This window comes from Triturus cristatus, chromosome 11 (genome assembly GCF_964204655.1).
Source record: "Triturus cristatus chromosome 11, aTriCri1.1, whole genome shotgun sequence".
Classification (NCBI taxonomy): domain Eukaryota; kingdom Metazoa; phylum Chordata; class Amphibia; order Caudata; family Salamandridae; genus Triturus; species Triturus cristatus.
In genome coordinates this window covers 1063994727-1064019103 of record NC_140594.1, presented here as the reverse complement: position 1 = coordinate 1064019103, position 24377 = coordinate 1063994727, and the positions used below count along the sequence as shown (strand labels likewise).

General features: G+C 43.7%; 1 protein-coding gene across 2 annotated transcripts in view; it reads right to left on the bottom strand.

Moving 5' to 3' along the window:
- Nucleotides 1-24377, bottom strand: part of PEX5L (peroxisomal biogenesis factor 5 like) — a 690633-nt gene that overhangs the window by 70212 nt on the left and 596044 nt on the right. For both annotated transcript variants that reach the window (XM_085633878.1, XM_085633879.1), the window contains one exon: nt 11246-11341. In XM_085633878.1, the coding sequence (XP_085490004.1) occupies nt 11246-11341 (96 nt within the window). The remainder of the gene's footprint in view (nt 1-11245; nt 11342-24377) is intronic.

Here is a 24377-nt window from a genome sequence, read left to right as displayed (position 1 = left end):
ACAGTGCAGGAAACAGGATTATGATCTGGCCACTTGTGTTTTGCGTGTCAGGGTTTTGTCTCCGGCGACTTCTGTAATTTGTCAGTCAGTGGTTACCAGCATGGCTTATGGCTCGCTATCAAATGTTGCAGATGAGACAAAGTGCATTTTGATGTTCTCATAAATGAATCAGCAAAATACACAGCAATTCTTGAGTGTCGTTTTTTAAAGTACTTTTTGAAGGAGCATTCATTTTTTAAAAATAATATCTATCACAAAGAGGATCAGGAAGCTACTTTTGAGCCTGACAGACTGAATTAGCCCCTGAAATGAATGAGCACTTCCTCTGTCTACTTGGGTACAGGGCACATTTTTTCTGCTCTGCTATCTTATATCTGAGCATAGCATAGCGAGTAAACACCAGTAGTTGAACTTCAGAATAATGAAAAACTTGTAGCCCTGATGAAGGAGGCAGCAAACAATAACGCTCCGAAACATTACCACCGTACATTGCAACAACGGTGGACTGATATAATTGTTCGATTGAAGGCAAAATATTTTGAAAGATAAAATGATTTAATTGGTCACTGACCTATGTCCACTATTTGGGTATATGGTGATGCTTCTTTGCAGAACAAAATCTTTTTTATATCAATGTATGGATATCAGAAGGCTGTGTTTAATTTTTGTATGAAAGAAAACTCTTTTAATTGTTTTTAGTCTTTTGTAGTTCTGAATATAAATTACATGGAATCCAAATGATTAATGTGTAGTTTGTTATGATTGCTCGTGCTATAAACACATAGTTAAATAGTATGATGAGTATATGCAAGTATTGCTACAGTTATATAATTCTCAATAATTCCTCATAAAGGTTTGATTATTCATGTGTGCTTAAACCATCTATGCTTTTGACACAGTCACTTGAGAGATCTCCATCAGCTGATTTTAGAAGATCAGGCTGGTTCAACAGTCCTTGACTGATCTCATTCCTTTCTGATTGACAGGAGCCAGGCATTTTCTCTGCTTCCTTTTTATGTCTGACTTCCAGAGAGGTAGGTATGGGTTACATCTGTGGTCTGCCCTCTCTTTCATCACTCATCAACTCTCTTGACTCATTGGTTTTCTGTATGCAGCTCTGTGTTTTCTGATTCTAGATGTATGCTGGTGCCACCAATATCCTTCTAAATCTTCAGGTGAAGTAGCGGAAGAGATCTGAACATTATGAGAACAAAATGTAAATGCTTTGTGGTGGTGGTCCTTGACTGGGTGGGCAGAAACTTGTTGACAATGAATGAATGAATGAATGAAATAACTTATTAAGTGCAACGTGTATCCAAGGGCATCTTGGCTCTAAAGTGAACAAGATCAGTGAGGCCCAGAAATGTCTATTGTGTAAAAAGTCAGGGGGCTTATTTACCAGCCCCTTGCGCCACCCGTATGTCACTTTTACCATGTTAAAAATGACGCAAAAGTGGCGCAAGGGGCTTGTAAATAAGCCCCCAGGTTTTTAAGGATTTTCTAAAGCCTAAGAGTGAAGTAGCAGTTTTAATGTCCAGGGGCAAACGGTTCCAATTCATGGCCGTGCAAGTGACAAAGCTCCGGCCACCACAAGAGGAGTTAAAACTGAACACCAAAAGGTAGGTATTGTTGTTGTGTGCACAGAGGGGTGGGCCACATGAGCAGTGCTATGCACAGAGGCACCAACACCAACAGGCAGATATTGTGGTTGAGTGCACAGAGAGGTGGGCCACCTGAGAAGTGCTCTTGCACAGAGGCGCGAGCCACACGAGATACTGAGAGGCCAAAAAAACATTGGGCCTATATATCTCCAGCAGCAGCTCTAATAAAAGTTCAGACATTCAGTGTAGCAGCTGCCCCCACTGCTGTAGTAGCTGCTGAGAGTTTTAATAGGCGTGTTCAATGTCCTGCTTGTAGGAGCTGACACACTGTACCAAGCACTATTTGTGAATCACCAACACTTTTAATGCCAGTAATTGCTGGTTTTTTGTTCAAGACTTCTTCTGCTGCCCTATATTTGGACATAAAGGACATGTTAATTAGTATGCCTTTTTGTCCACTTGTGCCACACCCTGATCATGGGACAGTAGGGGTTTAAACTGACTTCACTGCAATGCTGATGAATTCCAATCAGTGACAACACTAAGTGTAGTGGTGGCCGCAACTGATGTATTAGCTACTTATGACGCAAACAGCCTTGTTCAATATACTACTTGTGGTAGCTGAATGTACCAGAAATGAAATGAAAATGAAATACCAGCATTTGTAAAGCACACAGCTACCTCCGGAGAGGTGTCCCGGCGCTGGGGGCCATCGGGAAGATTAAGCGAGCGATTGCCCAGAGTCACATGGTGCTGGGCTAACCTGCCGCCGGCGATCGAACCGTGAACCCAGTGGTCTGGAGTCAGGCACCCTGGCCGCTGCGCCACACCTCTTCTACAGACACAGTTTGTGAATCACTAGCAGGCTGAGGACCAGCCATATCTACAGTAAAACACTCACACCTGCACGCCTTCCTGAACCCTTCTATTTTTAGCCACAAACAATATATTATTAGCGCGCCTCTTGGCTCTTTAGCAGCGGCTGGTTAATTACGATATGGCCGGTAACTCCAGTTAGCACACATATCGCAATTATGAGTTTTATGATAACCTACTTATATTTATCAAGGGAAATGTCTGTATTTACCAGATCATGTGGATTTTGGTGCAGTAAGCACCAAATATCAAAGGTTATTCACCAAAAACTCATAATTGGGTTGCATTGGGAGTGCAGAGTGGCTGAGCACTGCAAGTAGGCTCCTGAGCTTTCACTGACAAATGAGGAATTACCAGGGGAGTGAGGGATACCAAGCCTCTTTCTCTCCTGGAGTTAAACCAGGAGACTTTGGCTGCTGAAGGGTCGAGTAATTACGGTAACCCCACCGGAAACTTGTAATAGAGGGCAAGATGCTTAGGGCATATTTACAAGGCCCTAATGCCACTGGAGCATCACTTTTCTGAAGCTCCGGTGGTGTTACTTTCTACCCTATATTTACAGGGTGGTGTTAAGCCACTTACCGTGGCTTAACGCCACCCTCTAAATATGCTCCTTACCGCAGCAGTCCGCTGCGGCAAAGGGGTGGGCAATGGGTGTTGCTGCAGGCATCTCACCCCAACACCCATTGGTTTTTTACGCTCCCCCAGATTTTCAAGGATGGTTCAGCGCCAAAAACTAAGGCCAGGATAAACCTGGTCTTAGGATGGCGATACGATTAGAAATTATTACTTTCTCCTCGTATTTTGCTCTTTCTATGTGTGCTTCATTCTGCAGCACACATAGAAACAGCAAATGGCCTTCAAAGATTGTTTATGTGCAAGAAGGTGTTCTTTCCTGCACATACACAATCGCTCCTGAAGCGCAGGCACCCTTGCAACATGGTGCAAGGGTGCCTGTGCTTGCGCAGGCTGCTTTTTTAGCGCCAGCACTCGGGGAAACGCAGGGGTGCACTGTATTTTTGTAAATTCGATGCATCCCTGCGTTTAATATAAGGTCGGTGCGTGGCGTTATCAATTTTGGAGTAACACAGCGCTCCGACATTTTATTGTAAATATTCCCCTTAGAGTCCTGGAAGAGGTGGTTTAATAAATGTGACAAGGATTTGAGGATTTAGCTCCAGGCATATCAGACAGCATCACACTACACAAGCCTGGCTTCTATCTCCCAACAACAGTATAGTGATCCCTGAATGTTGATTTATAACGAAATAAACAGCAAGGAAATTTAGTGTGCAAGCTCTGTAATGTATAAACAACAAGGCAGATCTCAGAAGATCCTGAAAACAGACTCACTCACCTACACTCTCCCTAAATGCCTTTAAAAAATAGACGCAAGGGTAACATAGAGTGCTCCCTGCAATATGTAAGTAATAAAAGGCATGCCATAAAACCGTGAAACCATCAGGGTAATGTCACACAACAATCTGTTTACACTCACTCACTTCCTCGAAACACTGTAATGCTCCTTAAAAGTCGAGGTGAGAGAGGTTCAAGATAAAAGTTAGTGCGTTCTCTCAAAAGTGTAATAAATAATTTTCCTGATGAAAAATCCTGAAGCAGGCAGGGTTATTTTATACACCAAATAGCTAAAAATATGTAAGCTCTCTGCAGTGTGGAGTCAATTAAATACTTGGACCAAAAATTCTGAAGCAGGCAGTGTAACATCACACTCCAAGCAGATTCTTTACAAACATCACCTCCAAACAATATCTATCACAGGTCCTGTAAGCCAAAGTGAAATCAAGGGTGAGTGAAATGTAATGACGACTCTGTAATGTATGCTCTGTAAAGCACCGGGCCAGATCAACGACCATTCCGTTTTAAGGCTCGCAAAACGGAATGTACTAATGTCTCTCAGACAGATTTAGTGATTCCCAACGGGGTCACAAATAAGCTGCCTCATCAATATTCATGAGGCAGGTCGTAATTCACGACCTATTGGAAATGGGCTACAATCACAGGGACAGTAGACTAGAATGTGTGTTGGCTTTTTAAATAAAGCAACTTTTTTTTCAAAATGCAGCCCATTTTCCTTAGAGGAAAAGAATAAAATGAAAAGTTTTCTTTTCATTTTTTAAGGGCAGGCGGTGGTCCGTGGGACCACAGCCTACTCTTAAAAAATATTTTCGCATGCATTCACAAAAGGGAAAGGGTTCCTAGGGACCCCTTCTCATTTATGACTGGCTTACCACCTACTTGAAATAGGTGGTAAACTGCGATTGTTTTGCAATCGCATTTACGATCGCAAAACAATCGTACATCCCTCTGCGACTCGCTATTAGGAAGGGATGCCCTTGGAACGACTCTTCCTAATGGCGTCTCGCAAACCCTATTTTGCGAGTCAGTAATAAGTTACCGACTCACTAAAGAGTTTTTGTACATGCTTCAACCCTTTTTAGCGGTCACAAATGGCCCTATTTTCTGTTTGTGACCGCTATACACTGGCGTACATCTGGCCCAGGTCAAAATGCTGTAGAATGTGGTATTAGGCCACAATCACCAGACATCCTGATTACACCCACCAACAAATACATGATCCCAAACGCCATGGTGAATTCCTGAGCCTGCATAATGTAGCGAGATTTCTGTAGCCTCTGATGATTAAAAAACCTGGTGCAAAATCTCAAAGCTGTCAACCAATCAACCTGCTTCAACCACCAAACAATGCCATGTTTCCCATAAGGCTCAGAGAAATTTAGGAATTAACAAAATGGAGAGCGCAGATCTTTTAGCAGAGTGGGAAGCGCATGGATATAATTCCAAAGCAGGAAGTGGTACATCAAACACTAAACAACCTGCCTACACTTACAGCCTCCAAACAATATCAGGCTGCCAAACATTGTGATGGAATCAGGTGCAAGCTAAATGGAGGATGTTATTGGTAATATGCAATCAAAAAGTGTATTACACAAAATACTGAAGTGCATGGCATTATGCCTCACAGAAAAGGTGGGGCCTGATTCACAAAGGTACTTCAGTGTAGTAAAGTTACGAGTGTGGAGTATCTGCACTCCAGGTGGAATCTCTGCACTCAGTGGGGAAACCCTCTACTCCAGGCGGAATCTCCATACAGTGCACTCTCTGCAGTGTAGAAGAAATCAACAGAAATTCTGGTAATGGCCCTATTTAGTCTGTTCTATGTCTCTGTGTGTTGGAATTCAGGAGTGCCACTAAATTCATGTAGTCCAGCCTAGACATGACCATGGCTCTCATAGAGTCATGCTATGTGAGTCTATAATGAAGATTTATTTTACCGGTAAGACCCCTGAGCTCCAAATATGTACCTAATAAGGTCTGTACAAAACAGAACCGAAAGATCTACGAAAGTTGTTAAAAGGGAGTCATCAAGAACATTAGGTCACAAAAAAGGAACCAGGTACAAAACTACAACAGCCAACAAGAGAATTTCAGAATCTCATACCATAAGAACCTTAAACCTCCCTTATTCAATAAAAGATTTCTGCTAGCCAATCATGGATGAATAATGGATCTGCCCCACTCTGTTCTTACCCCAAATCTTCAATCAAATGGGGTATACAACATATGTCGAGATATATCATATATTTGGGACCCTGGTCCATACGCCTTGACCACAGCACCTAAGCGAGCTCACTTCAATTAAGGAAGAACAAGGACAAAGATGATCCTGGAAAAACCCCATATGTGAAGTCTGACTTGTTAACAGCCCCCTGAGTCCTAGACATTGTAAGCTTCTCTCCAGGACAGTCTCAAATCCCATAGTGTGGAGGTTGATCAGAGAACCAATAATACCAGGACTGCTAACTACCCCTGATCACTGTCTAAGGGTTCTATTTCTCTAATGTCCTCCAAGCTAGTTTTCAATCTAAGGACCAGACAAAATCTAGACTGTCATCAGGTCTTCTGAAGCTGGATGGCTTGATCACTGTAGACTGACCATTACCTTAAGAATCATAAGAAATTGGTCAGAGATTAGCTGCATTATCAGGTACATGTCCTGGATGTATAAGGGGAACATCACTGCATATTTTAGAGCTCATCTGCAAGGGAAAAGTAGACAATTTCCCCAACTACCAATAGGTTGGATGAACTTGACCAACCAAGAATAGCTGGAATATCAGAGAGTGGGCAAACAAAATTTCCCTAGGCTATTATCACGTATGATAATCAGAATCATCACCGGCTAAACTACGTGGCTACACAATCTGGGTCAACCCACAGGTGTGAGTCAGCCATCAACTTTTTTGAGGATGTCATGAATCTCAGCGTTGGTTTGATGGATGAAGACATGGCCTAAGTTAAAAATAAAATGCAAACAGCCCGCTTTGTACTGCTATTTGTCACCAACTGACACTCAGCATAGCAATGTAATATCTAAGCACAGACATAACATCTGTATATAAGCTATAAGGACTTTCTAAGCAAAGAAATGTCATTTGTTTCCAAAGAAACTGAGCCACACTTAAATTTTGTTCCTCTTGGATCAATCTGAGGTGTCCTCTTTTTCACAATTCAGAAACTGTCTCCAGGCCATGAACGAATTAATGAGTGACATTTTCCTAAATGTAATACAAAAAGAATGCGACACTAAAGATGAGCAGCACTGAAAGCCTCTGGTACCCTTCAGCCTGACTGCTTGTTATGGGCCCTGCCTCAGTTAAAATCATCTTTCAAAAAAGCTGAGATTTAGATCAGTAAATGATATTTTTCTGGTTGTCCAGATTATTGTGGCAGTTTCTGTCAATTTTTTTCAGGCGATGCTTCTCAAAATAGCCTTCCATTTGTGTCATCTGAAGTTATCCCTCCATTTAGGTGTATCAGCAGTGTTGATCAACAAACTACCATTAATTCAGAACTTTCTTGTCTGTCTGAAACATGGCCTTAAGAAATGCGATCCTGTTTCTCAACCATGGTGTGAACATCACTGGTTGCCAGTTCACCAGTTCAGCAGCACATCTTCTTTAAGGTTCCCAGTTTAAAATAAGTCATTCAATCTGTGGCAAAAACTGTCAGATTTATAGAGCAGCCTCTAGGCTGAATGAATGGGAGAAACTCTGAGTGTGACTTATCATGAAGCAAAGTAGTCATAACCAACAGCTGAGAAGCAGAATTAGAACATCGGAATGTTGAGCGCTCCATTAAAAACGATGGAGTGCCCCGGGCTTCTAATGGCCGGTAGAAGCCCAGAGTATTAGCATTCCAATGTTTAACAAAGGCCTCACGGAGCCTGAGGGGACTTCAACCCCCTTGGGCGGACTTTCTTTTATAAATTACAACATTCTTCCCTCTAGGGGTGTAATGTTTTAATGGCCTTAGAGACGTCCGTAGCAGGCTCTACCGACCATTAAAGGCCCGCTCCCTTGTTAAAGACCTGAGCCCAAGAGGCCTTAAATGGCTGGTACAGCCCACTACAGCAGTCTCTGACGTTATAATAGATGCCTTGTATTCATATTGCTGACGTGAGTGGCATCCTGGAACTCTGACCAAGTCAATTCAGGCACACAATAGAAGGAGCTGGATTTTGGTTGATAAAAGCTGGGTAATTTTGTAGAGCACATTTGACTCTGGTATATTGAACAGGTCTCAGTCATCAGCAGAAGTGAACAATACATAGTTGTAAACAGCAGACAGCTGGGAAAATAATGAACGTAGATGGATTATTTTACAGTACAATAAATGACTATAAAGGTTCAAAAGTATTATTTTCATTCTAAGCAGAAGTACATTCTGGAAATAAAGGGTGTATGCTAATATTTTTATTTGATGCACTTGTAAAACATTATTTAGTGGTCTTTGACAATAGATCTTGCATCAAACCGCCAGTCAACTATGAAAGAAACCTCTCAAGTGTTTCATAATTATATGCAAACACTAGACAAATCAAGAAAAAATAACACCGAGGCAATCTCGCATAATATTGCACATCAACTTGAGTATATGAAATACCTGATAAAGAGAGAGGATTTCAAATACCTTTCAAAGAGAAACATTTCTCTGATTGGCTTCTTATGCAAAGCATTCTTCAGAAATCAGCCTTTTGACTATTAATCACCTCTCTGACTACTTGATGTGAAGCAGGGATATTCTGTTTTTATTTGTAACAATTCCACAGACCTTTTATCACAATTTTGTGGATGTTTTCCTCAATTTTAAAAATAACAACTGAATTTGCATCTTTTGTAAATCCCCTTTTGTGCAGAGCTGGAAGCCTTGATTGTATTGAGCTGTCTGAGTGTGCTTGAAGTGATGGAAGGGCATTCATGATAGTCAGTTTTGATCAGTTGCTAACAGTGAGGTGGCCTAGTCTGATGAATGCTGTATCTTTATCAATGTCTAAAACATGGGACATGAATACTTCAAACATCTGATTAAATTATTTTATTTGCAGCTTTTTATAGCGCAAACCTAAAATAATAACTCTATATACATTAAAAAAGTGTTAACAATTAAAAGTAATTTGAAACATGGATACAATGACAGGAAACAGATTTCCGAAGGAATCTTGGAGTCAAGCTGTATGGCGAGAATAATGCAGACTCCAAGGTTATGCACTATATGTGACTTACATGTTAAACAGAAAGACCTTTAGCTCTTTCTTGAAAAAGAGGAAGGAGGAACTTTTTGTACATAAGAAGAATTGAGTTCCAGGTAGAGGGGGCACAATCTTTGTTATTTAAAGCAAGGAGGTTTGGGGCAACCTTTCCTACATACTGAACATTCCCTACCTGAAATGATCAGTTTAGGGGTACGTCTTTTGGAGAGCTAAGGTGGTTGGATTTGGAAAGGAAGAAGACTGTCTTAAGAATACATCTATTCTCAACCAGGAGCCAATTTATCAAATGCAATATAAGAGTAACACAGTCATAATGGCAGGTTCCAATCTTTCTTCTGTATGTATTACAGATTTTAGGGGGGGCTAGACTGAGTGAGGGAGCCCAAACCGTAAAAAATTTCCATAATCAATCATTGATAGTACCACTGACTTGAAATCAGATTCATTGATGAGATGGTTTAGTTGTTTACGTGGTATGCCTAGTATGTGAAGAGCATGATCAGCAATGATAAAGGGAACTATCTCAGAGTTGCAACCTTCTCTGAACCCAGAGTAGTGACCACAAAGGAGACTGAGTATTTTTCACTTGTTTGGATAAACAGCTGTCAATATTTTTTGCCAGGAGAGAGGGGGTTGTAATAGATTGGAAAAGATTTGGTCACTAGGATCAGACTTTTTGAGGCGAGGGTTGACCTGCTAGGTTTCTAAGAGGGAATGAGAGTTTGCCCTGTGAGAGGAAGGAGCTAAAAAGTTTGACCTGATATGGGCAAAGGTGGTGAGAACCAGCCTAGACAAGGGCCTTGGGATGGGGATAGGGAGGGTTCAGAGAGATAGTTTCAGAGTTTGATATAAACAGTGGTTTTAGTTTTCATTCAGTATGAACAGAAGTAAGGACAAGACCAAGCTATGAATGGTTTTCAGGGGCGTAGCTTGGTTAGTAAGATTTGAAGGCATTGGAGGGGGGGGGGGGGGTTTGAGCTTCAGATCTTCCGAAAATCAGGCTGGCATATAATGTTTAAATACAGTGTATGACAAGCAGGGTGCATGAGAGAGGCCTAAGGGGCAGTGGAAAGAAACACATGGACCCAACTATTTGCCATAAAATATATTTACTGGGGGGGTGTAACACCACAAACACCCCCCTTAAGCTACACCCCTGGTGGTTGTGCTGAATAGGAAATATGGGGTGGGTTTAGGAGGTGCCTGCATTTTCCATTTCAATCTGTTGGATATTTGTCTTACGAGAATGTAGATAGTGGCATGTGCATTCTTCAGCTGCATTACATTGTTTTACTGTCTTAGGATATATTTTTGCCTGACGCATCATTGACATTTTCCAGTTTTTGGGGATGATGTTTTGCTTTTATATCCTGTGATTTAAACAACTTCGCATAATCCTACTAGTTGTTTTTGTGTTATATTTTCTGGTCTCCTTTGGGGTGGAGAGGAATATGAATGTCTATTTTTAACATCACAGGCTTAATTTCTGCTGATAGTTTGGCTGAGAACCACTAACCAGATTTCTTATATTTTTGTCTTTCGAGGGCCATGTTGGCAATGTCGTCAGAAATATCAGACATAGTATCATATCATGTAATAGTTTATGACAGAATTTGTCAATTACAGTGTTATCCTTGGGAAGCTAGGGATAAGGATATTTTGAGGTTAGCTCAGAGATGTCTTTCTTTTGATACCTTGAAATGACAAATCATCATGACCTGTTCTTATTTTGTCAATTTGATGGCAAAGGTGATTTCAAGAGAATCCTCTACCAGAAATTTGCTATATCAGGAGATGATGAGATCAAGAATGGAGACTCTTTGGTGCACAGATTTAAAGCGCTACTGATCTAAATCATTATCACCAACAGACAATTCGATAGACAATGAGGCGCGTCGTCCATTGGTCGTTCCACAAATAGGTTACCATCACCGGGGGATGAGAAATGATTGTAGCTCTGAATTAGGATGAATCTTATTGTAACAAGTGCTCTTAAACCTGGAGTAGCCTCACAAAGATTGTATGGGACCCATTCGCCATTGCAATGCATTAAAACTCAATTGCTTGAAATCACTAAAATCTGATATAATTTCCACCTGGATTAGCAGTTTTTGGCACATGTAGTATTTGGTAAATGAAATGACTGGATGTGTGCAGCATTATTAGGAGACAATACCTCAACCGCTGCCTTTGCTCTTTCAAATTCCTCCTCCAACGAATGATTCCTGGAGAGATGCGCACTGCCCATTCGGTGTTCTCTGGTCAATCGAGCCTGACAGAAATGGGAACAATAGAGAGGGTTATGAAATTTAGGACAAGAAGGTCTAATTCATTTTGATTCTCATAAGAGCATTTGTAAAAGTGCTATACTAGACATAAAGGATCATTGTAGGATTCCATACTAGTGTCCTCTTCATGCCTCTCCCCAGAATTTCCAATCCCATGGGCATTTGTAATCCTGGAGAGTGGGATTACTGTCAGACACAGAATAATGGGGAATAACATGGTGAACTCAGTACTTGCTCGCTCATTCCTGCATGTTTTTCTCAAATGTCGGTGATTTATTTTACCTGGGCATTTCGAAATGCTCAGGTAAAAACCTTCAGACTGGCAATGTTTCTGCTGAACCTGAAATCCATAAATAAAAATTGCAAATCCCTCCACCAGTTGGTTAGAGAATCATGAGCCACTTGCAATGGACACCTTAGTGTCTGAATAAGGGGGTAAATCACACAATAAAATCCCAAACTTTTCGTTAGTTAGTTGTTCATTCTCTGTTGCAGAAAGTTAAAGCACCACCCTGAGTATTTCGCTAAGTAACTTCACTCCTCTGGCCCTATGATAAGACGCGACATTAGATTCTTGACATTTGGCTGGTGGCTTGGTTGTTCATTCATCAGGCTGGTGTACAGAGTATTGGTGTGGTCTTATTTGAACTGAATTTGCTTGCTGCTGCTTTTTGCCGAATGGTATGTCAATGGATTTTGAAGCATTCGGTGGCTATAGGAGAATATGTTATGATACGTGCCTTTAAAGGAAATTATGCATTAAAAAAATGTGACAATGTGAATTGCATTTGCCAACGTGGCACGAGAAGCAAAACACTAAATTTAAGAGTGTCTGTTCTGATGGACAGGCTAGCAAGTGATGGTATTAATGTCTGGAACAAGGACACAAAACCCTGCAGGGTAGAGGCCATTGTTGAATGTCTATATGAGCATGATATTCAGGAGCACTGAAATCAGGATAGAATGCCATGCAAGAAGGACATACTGACTAAATTGGTTTACAAGTATAACTGTACTCCCCTATTAAAAAAATTACCAGCTTGACATACAGGAGTGCGGTTCTAAATGCACTTAATTGTGTGCATTAAAAAAAATAGTAATTTTATAAAGAACAGATGCAGATGTAAGCAAGACCTGCACCAACACAACTGGAGAGATCAAGTACATACTGATCATTGCACGCTTGCTTGTAAAGCATGCCAGAAACTCCAAGAAGACCAACCTATCCACCGGCCTCAATGACAACTGCAAGGAACTTTTCAACATAGTCAAGGAATTCACCCCCCCCCCCCCCGCAGCAGATCTCTACGACACCCTGGCGGACTTTTTCCACAACAAAGTTAACATCACCTACCAAGACTTTGCACACCAACCCCCAGCCACAGACAGCATCAACTTCCTCACAACGACTGACGCCCACCCACACAAGCTCATTTTGTGGCACCCTCACCAAGAAGGAAACGGCGACCATCACGAGATCCATTCACTCTGGCGCCCCTGCAGACCCCTGTCCCCACCACGCTTTCAACCTCGGCACTCAACCCATCAGCAAAGAACTTACCAAGGTCCTTAACTCCTTGATCACCACAGCCCACTTCTCCAAGAAGTGGAAACACGCCAACGTGAAGCCCATGCTGAAGAAGCCATCCACGGACCCAGAAGTACTGAAGAACTACAGTCCCATCTCTTTGCTCCCCTTCCCAACCAAAGTCATTGAGTAGGCAATCAATATCCAGCTCAACAGACATCTGGAGGCCCACGACCTCCTGGTCCCCTCCCAATCCGGCTTCAGAACAAACCATAGCACCAAGACAGCTCTAGTAGCAGCCACAAATGACATCTGAATGCTGCTAGACCAGGAAAAAACAGTGACCCTCATCCTTCTCGACCTCTCAGCAGCTTTAGACACTGTATCCCACCACACTCTGATCAAGAGGCACCACCAGAGCAGAATCCAAGGAGCAACCCTCAAGTGAATCGCATCATACCTCACAGGAAGAACGCAGAAAATCATCCTCCCTCCCTACTCCTCTATCCACAAGAACACCACCTGTGGGGTACATCAAGGCTCAACCCTCAGACCAACCCTCTCCAACACATACATTACCTCCCTGGCCACCATCGTCAAAAACTATGGACTCAACATCATCTCCTATGCTAACGACACCCAACTCATCCTCTCTCTGACTAACAATTCAAGAACCATCAAAGACAAGTTCCAAAGATGCATGAAAGATGTTGCTGACTGGATGAACAACAATTGTCTCAAACGCAACACCAACAAGACAGAAGTACTCATCTTTGGGAAAGGCAAGGACACACTGGAACATTGAATGGTGGTCCCCAGAGCCGGGATTAACCCAGATACTCACTGAACATGCCCACAACCTCAGCATTATCTTTGACAGACAGCTATCCATTAAGAGAAGCAAGTATGCGCCCTCTCCACTGTCTGATTCCTCATGCTCCACAAGCCCAGGAAGGTTTTCAGATGGCTTCCGACCAACACCAGGTGCACTGTCACGCAGGCTCTTGTCACCAGCAGACTCGACTATGGCAACTCCCTCAATGAAGGAATAACAGCCCAACTCATGAAGATACTCCAGACGATCCAGAACACAGTGGCCAGGCTCAGCCTCGACCTTCTCAGAAAGACGCACCAACCCCTCACCTCAGGATATTCCAGTGGCTTTCAGTCGTGAAGAGATGCCAGTACAAGATACTCAACCTGCATACAAGGTGCTACCCAACGATGGACCCGTGTACCTCAACCATTGTGTGACACTTACACCAGCCAACCAGGAATCTCGGATCCGGAAACCTTGTCCTAGGTGCCACCTGTCGCATTCACCAGAGAAACAGCAGAGGCCACTCCTTCTCTTATCTGGTGGCCACGACCTGTAACACCCCCTCCCCCGCAGCTCAGACTCTCACCATCGCTCCAGCAATTCATGAACGAACTCAAGACATGGATGTTCAACCAATAGGAGAATAGGCAGCACTATCTGACAGTGCCTCGAGACCCTCACGGGTGACGTAGCCATGCTCTACATTCCTGATTGATTGATTAATGTATACAATCTTTTATGCTGTGAAATGGTAGCTGTGAAATAAACAAAAGCCACTCCAAAAGGAAATTACAACACCATTAGGAGGCAGGAACAGATGAACCTGGAATATGCCCTCTGCTCACTTCAAAAACATGGAGAGCTGGTAGAAAGCGGCATGCTATCACATCAGGGTCTGAACGCAAAGGCAAAACTAAAGCAATAATAAAGTAAAAACAAAAACAGTGGCACTGGAGGAAACCACATTGCAGCCGAATGTGCTCTTAGTGAAAGAGTAATATGTCGTTGCTCAAAGTGAAATTAGCTAGTAGTATTCTGACCCATTGCCCCATGCTCTATGCTGCATTGGATTAAAAGCAAACATGAACGAAACAACGACAGACCAATGGATGAAGAGACATGGCTGAAATCCCCTTGAAGTACTTATATTATCCACATAATTTGAGCGCCATACCTCACATGGTCAAACTAATCATATTTCACTTTCATGCCAAAGCTCAGTTGGTTAGCTGTACTTTATTTTCAGCTGTTCTTATGCGGTGAACTCCAACAGAACAATGGCTTGTGTTTAGGAGTGTGGCTAATGTTGGAAACATTGGCTTATTAGCTGTTTGAAGCAGGCGGCATTGGCATACAAGCATCCATTAGTGGAGCATCTGTCTTCATTGCTAATTCATGGTGTGTGGTGTCTGCGGTACAAGCTGGCCTTGCACAAAGGGACATTTCCGCTCTAGGTATTGGCAGGAACACGAAGGCACGCTAATGCAGATGGATGGCATTTTGAATCCTGTTCCGCTGTCTTAGGCATGCGCAGTGTGTTCTACCTGTGGGCCAGATTCTTACTGAGATCAGCCTCCCCTGGGTACCACCAACATCATAATTCTGTAGCTAGAGGGAAAGAAAAGATGCTGCTGGAAGCTGACCATATGTCAAATCTCTTCATTTTTAAAGTTCATTAAATCAAATTATTATCATAGGTCTGAGCTGAACAAATAGTTCAGACCTCACTAGAATAAATTAGAATCAAATTAACAAAATTAATGGTTTGGCAATCAGCTACAGACAATCTCTTGCATGTCCAGAAGCACTACTCCTGGCGATGCAAATTCACTGGTTCCATTTTACAGGATCCACCATTTGTATTCAATTTAGCCTAATAAATATTTGTTGAGATAAATTATGCATTTTCTCATATCTATTGCAATGCACTTTATGCTAGAAAAAATCGTGGTGGTAAAAATAGTAAAATAGTGTGCATGTATATAAAGCGGGTTACTAGAAGTGTACAGAAATGCATTATAGTTAAAACTCTGTTTGGTAATGCTTCCTAATTTAACAATATTTGTTGGCTGCTGGAAGCATGGCTCTTCACGGGGAAGTGAGGAGAGTCGTGGTGGCCCTCTAAATAATGTACTCTACTCTTCTTCTGGATCGGTTCGGGGGTCATTATAGGCAATTTACCTTAAAGTAAATCCACCCTGGCCATTGTTAGTTGTGGTACCAAGCCTTATAAAGTTTAGTTATGATTAGTATTCACCTTTCAATGATGGATGCATAATGTGTCCTACTCGGTGATATCCCCAACTACACTATGAGTCCCAAACCCTTCAGGGGGCCCCAATACAAAGAATATCTGTGAGATAAGGGATACCCAGGGGCCCCCATCATATGCTGTGAAAGAGGGGGGCATCAGTTTGCGTTATGTCACTGCCTATACATCCTGGCGGTATAGAGTGGCCATTGTTTATCATAATGACGTGCAAACGTGGTCAACCCCATTACACTGCCAACAATTAAATACAGATTATGTTGCACTTGCAGGCAGCGTTCTCCAAAGGCGGTCCTGGAGGACCGGATCATTGCCAGATTTTTAAGATAACTACATTTATCTAAATGTGGATATGCTACATATCTTGCAAAGGTCCGGCCCTCCAGGACCGACTTTTGAGAACCCTCCTGTAAGGGAAAACAACCCAAGTAGACCGACCTTTGTTGAGGCCCACCATTGAGCATGTCAAGGGAAGCCGACAGCAAACACCATCACAGGGGCCATCACCCATCCCATCCACCAACTAGCCGATACATATCCTCTAACCGACTAGGGTACCACCAGCAAGATGTGACTGGGCAGGTAAAAAAATTGTACCACACTGTAATGTTGTCTAAGAATGACGGAAGGTGGGACATAACACACAAACATCTTCTGTATCTGCCCTCAATGGGTGGAACGGGATTTCCTTGAGTAATCTCTTATTGCTTCGGCTTTAATGCTGGGAATTATTTTCTTAACTAATTAATGGCAATGTGGCGACATTCCACCCAGGTGGAAAAATCCATTACGTGCATCAGAGCGCCCAGAACTTGGTTACAACATGAACACACAAGAATGTCCTCTGGGGAAATTAATCAACCACACTTTCGTCCTCACTCACATTCTGCTTCTCTTTCATCCAGGTCCAAAAGGTCACACAAGTCTCACACTGGGTTTGTTGCGTATTGGCACAAATATTACAAATTAGTGTAACAATGTTTAAAAATTTCACCACGGCAATTTATTTCTGAGAATGCCCACAGTAACATACAATTTTATAAAAACAGTAAAACAATTACAATGCACTCAATGTTTAAAACCACCTCCTAAAGCAACAGCATATTATACATGAGAGTATACTACCTAGACATTCCCCTTTGTCATCCTTTGCCACAGTTGGTGAATGTGGGAGCCGGCCTCGTGGCGTGGTCCTGTTTCCCCGCGCTAAGCCGCACGAGGTCCCATGCACATCGGGACTCCTCCATCTTGGATTGCACGTCACTCCACGTGACCATCTGTATGACCCTGCTCTACCCGGCCTCGGTCCCAGCGAGGCCCGACATCGAGACGCCAACCCCTGGCCCGGGGGATACCACGTGAGCCCTTCCCACTCGCGGCGGAGGGCAGTATCGATGGGACCCCCAACCGTCTCTCCACACCTGGGTGTGACCGCCCCACAGCTCTCTGGGGCCTGGCGCCTCTCCTGCTGGGCGTCTGGCCGCTCCCTACCCGGCCTCTCCGCCCCCTCCGGGCGCAAGTGTCCGGACATCAAAGGGCTCCCGTCCTATATCTGGGGCGACCGGACAACAGGGCAGGAGTTGTATCCTGGAGTCAAGAGCCCTGCTGATCGGATCGCGGCTGACCCTACGGAAGAAGACTCACCCTGAACCACCACTTGAGCCCTGCTGACGACGTCGCGGCTCCCCCGTGCTTAAAGACCTTCACGAACCTTTGGGGCCCTGCTGACGCTGTCGCGGCCCGACCTTGTTGAACCTTACCACCTGAGCCCAGCTGACCTCGTCGCGGCTCGACCGAAGCGGACCTACCACCAGAGCCCTGCTGACCGTGTCGCGGCTCGACCTAAGCGGAACTACCATCCGAGCCCTGCAGACGCCGTCGCGGCTCTTCACGTCCGAGCCGCTCTGAGACCAGCATCCAAGGTCTGGCACAGAGCCCTCCCGTACCTGGTTGGTACTAAGACTGTCCCGCTACCCTATCCTCTTAACGAACATTGAGACTCTGATAGGATCCCTCGATCCCTCTGTAAATATTGCCCGTATTACTGCCGATAATGAATCTAATCTTGCAACCGCTATTGAGTCCTGTGTGGTGGTGTTACTGGGCCTAGTACGATCATAGGAGAAGGACCTCCCCGAGGGGGCTTCTCAGCGGCACTCGGCTATACCTTTGCGGTAGGAAGGTGCCCGGAATAGTCTCCCCGACTACCCGGTGGCCCTCCCTCCAACAGTGAATCTATTTAATCACATAAACACTGATCTCATCTAGTATTTATGTATCTAGGGAAATGTTTATACACCAAAATGTGTGGCTATATAGAAGCGTCGACGCGTTTCGAAGGAAAACTTTTTATTTTTATTAGCACAGTGAACACGTTATAGTCAGTGACCCTAGCTCTTTCAAAGCTGTTGTATTTAATACTGCATGCGCGGCAAATTTTTGCCATTCACCAACCGGGTCTGATGTCACTTGCTATTTGAAAGAAGATTCCTACGTGTCTAAATATTTGTGAAAGTGTTTCCCTAATAATCTGTCTCCCAAATAATATATACAAGGAAGAGAGCTAGACAGAACCAAATAGTTGTGGTACCTGTTCAAAAACCACAGAGATAGAAAAAAGGTGAGAAGGGACTGGCAGTGCCTCACGGAAGTAACCCCAACGAGGATACGCAGACAGGTACTCGCCTGCTACCTCACGTTCTCATCATAGGCAACTGCCGCCCAAAAAGGAAAAAAAGGGAATAAATCAAGCAACCTCAAATCAATCCCAAAAACTGGTGTCTAGTGAAACTTATATTCTAATTTGTATCTGTGTTCAAAAAATAATAATAAAAGTGTCGACCCAAGGAAGGAAGACTGAGTCTGATCAGGACCCACGTCAATCCGAGTTAAAACCGAGCAAGACTACACTGGCTGCATGATTCTTTATTCTGTGCTGTGTGTCTGCTCATTAAAACCAACATGTTTCGTTGCCTGTTTAAATTAGCGGCAACTTCTTCAGGGCTAGGGTCGACTGGCCTCTCTGCGTTGCTAGTTCAGACCAGTAATCTATCTGTCTGCACCTGAGGGAAACACAATTAAAAAACACATTCAGCTTTTCACCCATATTGCTCATATGGGTCCTTCATACATACATGAAAGCGATTTGTATCTTCGCTAACTTGCTTAAACAAGACGGTGCCTGCAACACCTTTGACATTCATATTTACCGTGAAGATTGCTCTCGTTCAGCATACCTCAACCATTCGTATAGGTAGGTGTGTGCTACATCCAATAATCCTGGACTGCTTGCCCAGTGGCCGCGGATTCGCGTTTCTAAAAGGCACAGAAACACATCCAGTTGTTACACACATAGACCGGGAAGGAAGCAGAGGCCCCTTCCTTATTCTCAACTAATTTGCGACGACCATCACAATTCTGCCCACCCAACCATTCCATCGGCCCTGAGGTCCTTGTTTTTGAACAGAAAATAATGCAGGATATAACCACTCTGGAAGAACAACGACAGGGTTATAGCTGTAGCAACATGACACAGGCTGACTGGCTAGCAGTACACTCCCTTCAGCAGAACTGTAACATCACTATTAAGCCTGCTGATAAGGGTGGAGCGGTGGTAGTGCTAAACACTTCAGATTATGAAGCTGAGGTGGCTAGATTGCTAGATGTGCGCCATAATTACCAACCCTTGATGAGAGACCCAACCAAAAATCTACAGACGACATTCACAAAATGGTCGCTGAGGCAAAAGAGAAGAAGTGGCTAACAGCAAAGGAAGCAGACTTTTTGATCAATGAGAAACCTAGGATACCTGCCTTCTATATTGTTCCAAAAATCCCATAAAGCACAGAGGCCCCCTCCGGGACGCCCCATAGTCTCGGGGATCCAATCTGTTTTGGAACCACTATCTCAATATGCAGACTTTTTTCTGAGGGAATGTGTTATTACTCAACCCTCTTTTGTACAGGACACTACAGATGTTTTAAAAATCTTGGATGACATCGTGTTTGATCCTGAACATCAATTCCTAGTCACGATCGACATAGAATCGTTATATACTAGCATCCCCCAGGAAGCAACGCTGGTGGCAGCAGCCCGCGCCCTGGGGGAATGCGAATGGTTCTATGATGTCCCCCAAACCTTTGTACTTCAATGTGTTAAACTAGCCTTGACAAAAAACTTCTTTGCCTATAAGGTCCAGCTATACCTGCAAGTGTCCGGGACTTCAATGGGGGCTATATTCGCCCCCAGCCTGGCATGTATCTACGTGGGCCAATTTGAGACTAACCACATCTTACATAACACCAATCCCTTCCAGAGGAACATAGCTCTCTGGAAGGGATATATTGACGATGTGTTATGTATTTGGACGGGTTCCGAGTTTGACCTAGATAGGTTTCTCCATTGGCTTTATAGCCTTGATGATTGTCTTAAATTCACCTGGACAATAAGCAGTACAACAGCTACCTACTTGGATCTAGACATTAGAGTGGCGAATCACAAACTTGCCACCAATGTCCATCAGAAACCAACTGACAAGAATTCCCTCTTGCATTACAGATCTTACCACCCCAGGGCCCTGAGGGACAACCTGCCTGTAGGGCAATTCTTGCGATACCGCAGGAACTGCTCATCCACTGAGGATTTTGTCGAACAAGCAGGTGTCTTGTCCTGCAAATTGGAGGAACGAGCGTACCCGACTAAGGTCATCAAACAGGCCAAAAAAAGAGCCTTGAATACTCCCCGAGCTGCCCTCTTGGAGAGGACACCCAAGACTAAAGGGGACTGTATCTCTGTGGTTACTACCTTTGGCCCCTTGTCCACCCAAATCAGACAGGTGATTAGGAAACATTGGCCCTTGTTGAACACCACCACCATGATTATGCCTCAACCCCGTTTTGCTTTTAAGCGATCTACCAATCTACGAAACCGTCTAGTGCATTCACGACCCAAGTGTGAGATTAAGGAAACAGGGATTCGGCCAGGACACTATCAATGTGGCGGATGCACAGTATGTGAACTTACTACATCAACAAAAAGTGTCACTCTAGCAGGAGGCAAAACATGGTATCTGAACATGTTTAGCAACTGCAATACGAGCAACGTCATTTATAGACTGACGTGTCCCTGTGGCCTTCACTATATCGGCCTTACTACACGCAAAGTGAAGGTCAGAGTACAAGAACACCTCAGTTCCATCCGGGTGGGTAAATTAACCACGAAATTGGTCCAACATTTCTTGACGGCCCGACATAGCCCGAAAGATCTATGCTGGGTTGTATTGGAGCGGGTAATGGGGGACCTCCATAATATGGAAGCCAGATTAATAACCAAGGAGGCACGCTGGATTTTCCAAGAGAAAGCGGACCAACAGGGTCTAAATGATTACATTGAGTGGCACAAGGTACTGAACCAATAGCCCATTCACTAACACACCTTCCCTGCTAAACCATCTTTGTCAGGTGTCCATATGCGAGCAATTGGGTATTCATTTCCGCAAGTTGGATTTAGATCTCTTATTGATTTGAGCAGCTCCCTCAGCACTTCAACACCCTCATAGCAGTTCATCTGATACAGCTTATGGGTGATTTAAATCATACATTGACCACCAGCGTGTGTTGTTTTAATAAATGAATAAGTCTATACAAACTGATAGTAACTAAATAAACACAATACATACCAACTGTGCAGTTACTAGTTATTATAATTCTGCCGGGCGAACACACAGTAATTAAGCAATACCCAAAGTAAGCTTAGCGTGATAGTGAAGCAGTATACACAAGGCGCAGCTCAGGCAGCCACGGCGGTTTACACAACATGGCCGCCGATGACTTCAATATACATCCACGCATGCGCGCAGGCAGCGCGAGGTACGTATTTAAATGGGAAGTAGTTGTCCAGCCCGTGATGAAGGTCGAGTAGCATCCGGACTGGAGGGCTGACGAGGTGAGATGGAACTCAGGCTGTATATTGAGGATAGAAACTTGCGGACTCTATTATTTGACCCAACACCTACTAGCGGGTTACCTATAGACATAGGGGTTCCCCTCATGGTGGGCGGAAGTTACCAAAGAATCGGCAATACTGGGATCCTGCTGATTCACTAGCTTTGAATGTGAGACATCAGTGTTAATTGCAGGGAGGAGGCTGGATGTGCGGGAGCAGAGCGGGGGCTCAGAGTACATCAGACTATGCACGAAAGTAACACATATCGGGGACGCAACAATAGGTGGTAAACACCAGTAGCAGCCTGTAGTAACGATGCAACGAGCGTCAGCATAGGTGACAGCAGTCACACAAGCAGTGGGGGCTGTAACTTCCCGGTCTATGTGTGTAACAACTGGATGTGTTTCTGTGCCTTTTAGAAACGCGAATCCGCGGCCACTGGGCAAGCAGTCCAGGATTATTGGATGTAGCACACACCTACCTATACGAATGGTTGAGGTATGCTGAACGAGAGCAATCTTCACGGTAAATATGAATGTCAAAGGTGTTGCAGGCACCGTCTTGTTTAAGCAAGTTAGCGAAGATACAAATCGCTTTCATGTATGTATGAAGGACCCATATGAGCAATATGGGTGAAAAGCTGAATGTGTTTTTTAATTGTGTTTCCCTCAGGTGCAGACAGATAGATTACTGGTCTGAACTAGCAACGCAGAGAGGCCAGTCGACCCTAGCCCTGAAGAAGTTGCCGCTAATTTAAACAGGCAACGAAACATGTTGGTTTTAATGAGCAGACACACAGCACAGAATAAAGAATCATGCAGCCAGTGTAGTCTTGCTCGGTTTTAACTCGGATTGACGTGGGTTCTGATCAGACTCAGTCTTCCTTCCTTGGGTCGACACTTTTATTATTATTTTTTGAAAACAGATACAAATTAGAATATAAGTTTCACTAGACACCAGTTTTTGGGATTGATTTGAGGTTGCTTGATTTATTCCCTTTTTTTCCTTTTTGGGCGGCAGTTGCCTATGATGAGAACGTGAGGTAGCAGGCGAGTACCTGTCTGCGTATCCTCGTTGGGGTTACTTCCGTGAGGCACTGCCAGTCCCTTCTCACCTTTTTTCTATCTCTGTGGTTTTTGAACAGGTACCACAACTATTTGGTTCTGTCTAGCTCTCTTCCTTGTATATATTATTTGGGAGACAGATTATTAGGGAAACACTTTCACAAATATTTAGACACGTAGGAATCTTCTTTCAAATAGCAAGTGACATCAGACCCGGTTGGTGAATGGCAAAAATTTGCCGCACATGCAGTATTAAATACAACAGCTTTGAAAGAGCTAGGGTCGCTGACTATAACGTGTTCACTGTGCTAATAAAAATAAAAAGTTTTTACCGGGCAGGTCTTGTTTTGTGTACAGTTTATGAGTGGAGGGCGACCTGCCTATTGACCCCCTAAGCTCCATATTGTTGAGAATTAGCTTTACACTTGTCTAGCAGCCTGAAAAGATGATGGCTCCTGGAGTTACTCTGTGTGTTTAATGATTATTATTTTATGCACGTTCCGCTTCAGTGCTTCCTGGTGTTTCTATTTCTAGACATCCCCCCTACACCCCTCCCATCCTTTATCTGAAACGGAGAAGGAAATGAACAGAATAAGCAATAAATTGTAAATAATTTCTTCTTAGCAAATAGAAAACAAGCACTGTGGCCCCTCAGGATCACCATTAATTTGTGCAGGTGGTTACATGGTTGCAGGTGGCGCGATCTGCACTCATTTTCCCTTATAAGACATTGACACAAAGCCAGAGCGGCAAAGACAAAAAAGATTAAAGAGGAGGAAGAGAACAATAAAAACTCAGTGGCAACGAGAGAAAAGAGGGATGAAAAAACCTGCAAGATTGAGATAAAGAGAGTTGAAGTGTAGCGTGGTGTAAGAAAGAGGCTTGAGATTTATTAACGAGCATGGCGCCCTGGTGTGGAGCAGTCAAGCGAAGGCGGGGGTCTTCAAAGAAAAACTTTGGACCCCTGTACTTATTCATTACAAATCAAGAACTGAGTTCCACCAAACGTAGGAGCATATTTCATCCGTGGTTCGTGCAGGTAACAGGGGTGGGGCGGAGTGGGGGGATTGCGAGGGACGATGCAGAGGAAAAATTAAATAAATAATTACTTTTCCCTTCTGCATCGTCCCTCGAAATCATTCCCCACGTGGCCCCACCGCCCCACCGCTGTTACCTGCACGTCCTGCGGCTGGCATATTTACAAGCCCCTAATGCCACCACAACGTCACTTTCATTGACGTGATGGCGATAGGGGCTTCGCCTTATTTACAAGGCAGCGTTAAGCCACTTCACGCGGCTTAACGCTGCCTTGTAAATAAGACACCCTTTCACGCTACACTCAGCTACACCCATTGATTTCGATTGATTTTGATGCTTCCTCCTATTTACAAGGGAG